The 5,758-nt window shown below is 33.7% G+C and overlaps 1 protein-coding gene across 1 annotated transcript; it reads right to left on the bottom strand.

Moving 5' to 3' along the window:
- Positions 1–1,364: 1,364 nt before the first annotated feature.
- Positions 1,365–2,768, bottom strand: LOC148949612 (uncharacterized). The gene has a single exon (XM_089093042.1). The coding sequence runs from the start codon at positions 2,616–2,618 to the stop codon at positions 1,398–1,400; it is 1,221 nt and encodes a 406-aa protein (XP_088949168.1). The 5' UTR covers positions 2,619–2,768; the 3' UTR covers positions 1,365–1,397.
- Positions 2,769–5,758: the final 2,990 nt, after the last annotated feature.

The raw sequence follows: 5,758 nt of genomic DNA, 5'->3' as shown, positions 1-5,758 counted from the left end.
CCCTTCAACTCTGCTGAACAAAATTGCAGCCTCAAAATTTTGGTTGGAACACATTGAGAAAAAGGGGTCATAGGAGGTCATGTTAGTTGCCATCTAATTTTTTTGGTCACTTCAAAAAGGAACTAGAACATTCAATTTCTGTTCGAATGAGCCCTCTCCCAATGTTCTAGGACCATTGGTTCAAAACGATTACCCTTGGCAAAAAACAAAGAAAAAACAAAAACACATATTTCTGCCAAATTATCCAAAATTCCTCGTTTTTGCAGATGGGAGCTTGAAATCTCTACAGCATAGCTCTCTAATATGCTGAATCTGACGGTGTGATTTTCATTAAGATATCTTGAGTTTTTGTTGGTGTTTTTCCCCATTCAAAAAATTGCAGAACATTACTCAGGCCTGTAGCTTTTGATGAGTAATATTAAACTTAATGAATTTTGTATATTTGGAATCCAGGTAAAAATTAAATTCTTTTGATGTATCCACAGTTATTAAAATTCCGTTTCGGTTACTATTGGGCAGAAGGTTTTTTTGCAAGAGAGAGGGGGTGGGTGGGATACCTGAAGGGTCACGAAGTGCAGTTTAGGGCCCGTAATTTCGAAATTTTCATAAGAGATCTGTCAAATGAATACGGTGGGCTGTTTAACCCGTCCCCCAACATCAATCTAAACTCATTTTGGTAAACTAATTTTGGTACTTCAGGACCCCTTAAGAGACTTTTTAAATGGTCAAACTTTTCAAGGGATGACTATCATTTCCGAAATATTTTTGCGAAGTTTAACTTCAGCGGAGAGAGTGCTGGGTATATAAGGGGTGACCCCTCGTATACCCTGGTTAATTGCTATTCTTTTGGAGTTTTGACGTCACCGTCCATCTCTGATTTTATTTGAAAAATAAAGAACTTATTATGTTCTATTTAACAAATTTTACTACAAGAAACAAAAGTAAAATTAATGCGATAAGTAAACTCAAGAAAAATTGCCAAGTATCAGGTGTTCCCTTAAATACAATAGGGTTATACATAGTGCATTTTCACCGAAATTCTAATGATTTCACCTGTTTTTTTAGCCAAATATCGGTCTCCGTAGGTAAAACCATCAGTAAAGTCAAAATGATCCCCTCCCCCTCGAAATACACTCGAAAGCCAGTGATGCCTTCCCACAACAGATTAACTAAAAGTATTACTTTATTCACGATAATACTTCATAAAAATATAAAAGTTTTATGTATTCAAACAATCATGAGGAGAGAGGCTCAACTACACAAAGCGCCCTAGTAAACATTAATGTATCTTACTCTTAAAACACCGCTAAATGACAATCCAGGCTATAACATCAAAATTTATTTTAAAATACTCAATCCAAAAACCAGCTTAAAAGGGAGACAGACTTATTGTCATATTATTTTGCATAATTGGTGTGATTATCTGACACCAAGAGATTTAATTCTTTCAATACTTGTTGAATGGCAGGAACAGCCTTATGTCTATATTTCCATAAAGAATTTTGCACAAATGACCCTTTTTTAAAATTTTGATAGCAGTCTTTGTTGGTAATATCAAAAATACACGTCTTTCTATAATGCTGTAACTGTGCTTCTTCTATTGGCACATAATACCTCTTACATTTTTCGAAGCAAACTCTCTCAAAATGGTGCGTTACAGTTAATACCTTACTTGTGTCATGTATACTTTTATAATGGTGAGATATAGTCTTATCTTCAAAATGTTTGTTTGCTCGTAAAGTTCTTTGCATAAAATGTAAGTAACAAGGGATGCTGGAATCACATTCGTTAACTTCATCCCAAAAATAAAGATCTGCAAAAGACAGGGTGGATACATTATTAGGTGACAGCCTCTGCAACATTTCTAACCAAGAATCAGAGGTTAGAGGCACAATCAATTCATCTAAGTCAACCACAGCTATGTAATCAGTATTTTTCATATTCCTCATATAACAATCATTCATTGGAATATATTCATGAGGCCAGGCATCCCCAACTCCTTCATAAAATTTTTGACGGACTTCATTAATATTTGGCAAAGTTCCAGGTAAAGTTATCCTGAGGGATTCGGCAATACCGGCATCGGAATAATATTTTAAAACTTTTTCCACATTTTCGTGAGCTGAGTAAATATAAAATGAGAAGAATTCCACACCAAATAACTTATTAAGTTCAATCCACTCAACAAGCTTAATAGACAAGTCGTCTGGAAACTGTAATCCTTTCATACACACTGCAAAATATTTTTGCCGAGTATCTTTTCTTTTGTGCACTTTTAAGGCGTTATTGTTTACCGTACTACAGGCATTCTTATGTATTAATCCAACTGCATATGGCACTCTTTGATGAGGGAAATATGGCACCCTACAGCTTATTATGGCAGACTCTGATGCAATTCTTCTGAAGGACACCTTTCTTTTCAAATCACTCGACAAATATATCACTGACTCAACTGGACTAGCAAGGGCGTTTTTCTTTTGATTATACCAAAATAAGCATCTCAGCTCACTTATATTTAACTTTCTCGTCACCTCTCCAAGTATATGAACAAAGGGAGTATCATGAATTGGTCGATCATCATAATGGGCACTGAAAAGGTATAATTTTGTGTTTGGCATTTCAAAGACTTGCCAATATATATTGCTGTAAGCTATATCGTTTGCATTAGGTAAACTATAGCAAGTGCTTCTCACTCTTTCTTTGAGGGTTTCGCTTGGAAAATAAAACAAATTTGCAATTGATTCACTGTCATAAAAATATTTATACAATTTTAAATTTCTAAAATCACTTATATCGTTGTCATTTAAGCGAAATATGGGAAACAGAAATACAACTGTTGAAACACTGGCTAAAAGCAGAAAATTCCTTTTATTTCTCAGAAGCATTGTAATTACTGAAACGGACTTGAAATTTATTAAGCTTAGCTTCTTCAACCATGAAACTGTTTCTTTTTAAAGATAAATGAATCAAATGAATCAGGCTGTGAATAAAAGTCTACTTTATGGCAGAAGGAAATTATACAAAATTCACAGACAGCTGCTCAAGATCTAGAAGCAAATTGTGCCATGTTGTTTTCATAAAAATAGTGAAACGTGAGCAATTTCTACCCCTATCAAACAGTTCGTGGTAACAAACTGTAAGTAAGAAGCGACCCGGATCAATAGTAACTGAAACTCTGAAACCGGAATTTTATACCAATAGACATATCAAAAGAATTGTTTTTTAATGCTGATTAATTAAACAAAGATTCCGAAAAATAAGTTTTTCAAAGAAAATTAAAGGCCATTTTAAACTTAAGCTTAGCAGACACATATACCTGTTAAAATGCAAACTCAAAACGACCAGAAAATAACTATTAAAGAATAAATGAAACCCAAAATGAACAGAAATTAAATAAACAATTGTAGCAAAAAACTTACAACAAGAAATAATACAAATGAATAAATAGATCTTAAAGCAAGTAATGCTTAGATTGAATATGAAAATCAAGCTTAAAACGAAAAAAAAATATTTTGCTATTGAAGCATATAAATTTCAATAAAAATTGAGGAATAGTAACTTAATATTGGAAATAAACATCAAAATTATAGTAAAATGATGATTTGAACTGATGAGCTTTCAGCAATTAATATCATTATACATCAAATATTCAGTTTGATTTATTAGTTCTTTCTAAAGTTGTTCAAGACGAATATAATTTCACTACAAACAAGAGTTTGGATATTGTCCCCTTCCTTAACTGTAAATAAAAACCAGAAGCATACTGCGTCATTGGCGCATAACTGAAAACGATTTATATTATAAATATTTTCTTTTCCAGTTCTTACAGCATTGTAAATATAATTACAAAAATAAAAATAAAATTAAAGTGAAATAAATTCTTGAACTGATGGATCTTTCGACAATTAATATCATTATAAATAAAATATTCAATTTGATGTTGTTTATACTTTCCAAGACTGTTCACGACACATATAGTTTTCAGTAAAGCGCTGTAGGTTTTAGACTTTTACAGTGAGAGAAGGAGGCGATACCCAAAATCTTGTTTGTAGTGATTTTGTTCGTTGCAAGCTTGATTTGCATATTCAATTCGTTTTAAGATTTATTTATTCATTTACAGCAATATCTATTGTATGTTTGGTGGCATTGATTGTTTATTTAATTTCTGGTCGTTTTAAGTTTCATTTATACTTCCATAGCAAAATATTTTTTCGTTTTAAGCTTGATTTTCATATTCAATCTAAGCATTACTTGCCTTAAGATCTATTTATTCATTTATATTATTACTTGTTGTATGTTTTTTGCTGTGATTGTTTATTTAATTTCTGTCCGTTTTTGGTTTCATTTATTCTTTAATAGTTATTTTCTGGTCGTTTTGAGTTTGCACTTTAACAGGTATTTGTATCTGCCGAGCTTAAGTTTAAAATGGCTTTTACTTTTCTTTGAAAAGCCTATTTTTTGAAAAGTTTTTTTTTAATTAATTTTTGTTCGTTTTTTATTGCAAAAAGTTTCAAGTTTTTAAAAATTCCTTATTTCAAAATCAAACTTTTAAAAAATCAAATTTCCATCGAATTACCAGAACTGGTATCAAATTAACAATACCAAAGTGAAAAAATGGGTTTGTGTCAACCTCGGAGTTCTTTATTATCTGATGTTTGATCCATTTTTAACAAAATGGATATTTCAAAATTTTTATCGGATGGGTTTGGGTAAAAACGGACGTCGGGGGAGGGGGGGGGTTAGGAGGGCTAATTGCCCTTCGTTTTCTTTTGACTCTTTAAAAGTGAACTTGAACTTTCTATTTTCAATCAAATGAGTACTCTCTGAAGTTTATACGAGCATCCCTTCTATAGGAGCCATATATAACCCCAGAGTATAATTGAAAACGCCTATCCCTGGGCCCTGGGGTGTTATTTTGACCCCGAAATTTCAAAATCTCATTTTTGAACTATTTTTAACAAAATAGTCACCTCAAATTTTATCGGGTGTGTTTATCCATCCGACAAACCCAAAGGCGTGGAGAGCGTTAGGGGCTAGTTGTCCTCTGATATTTTTTAATCTGTGAAAATGAACTAGAAATTTTAATTTCCATTTAAATGAGCCCTCTCTGAAGTTTATACGAGCATCCCTTTCATAAGAACAATATACGGCCCCAAAAAATAGCTTACAATGCCTGCTCCCGTGCCCTGGGAGGTTGTGTAGACACCGGAGTTTTTGTTATTTGACCTTTGAACTCAAAATCTGTATCCAATGGGTTTTCGAAAAAAGGGGGTGGGGGGGGGGGCTAAAGGCCCACTGTTCTCCTTTGACTATTAAAATTTGAACTAGATCTTTCAATTTCTATTCAAATCAGCCCTCTCTGAGGTTTTTACGGGCATCCCTATCCATAATCACCCTATATGCCCCAAGGGCATAACTTGCAACGCCTGCCCCCGGACCCTGGGTAGTTGTGTCGACACGGAGAGTTTTTTTTATCTGACCTTTGAACTATTTTTAACAAAATTGCTATCTCAGAATTTTTGTCGGGTGCTTTTTGGGAAAAGGGGTGTGAGGGATACTTGCCTTCTGATCTCTTTAGACTCTTAAAAACTGAACTAGAACTTTCAATTTCTAATCATGAGCCCTCTCTGAAGTTTATACGTCCATCCCTTCAACAACAACTGTATATGCCGTCCAGGCATAACTTACAATGCTTACCCCGGGCCCTGAAGGATTGTGTCGACCCCGGAGTTTTCATTATATGATCTTCGAACCGTTT

Source organism: Artemia sp. Qi Xiang Cuo, chromosome 8 (genome assembly GCF_049724085.1).
Source record: "Artemia sp. Qi Xiang Cuo chromosome 8, ASM4972408v1, whole genome shotgun sequence".
In the NCBI taxonomy this organism is placed as follows: Eukaryota; Metazoa; Arthropoda; class Branchiopoda; order Anostraca; family Artemiidae; genus Artemia; species Artemia sp. Qi Xiang Cuo.
This window is presented reverse-complemented; position numbering and strand designations above follow the sequence as displayed.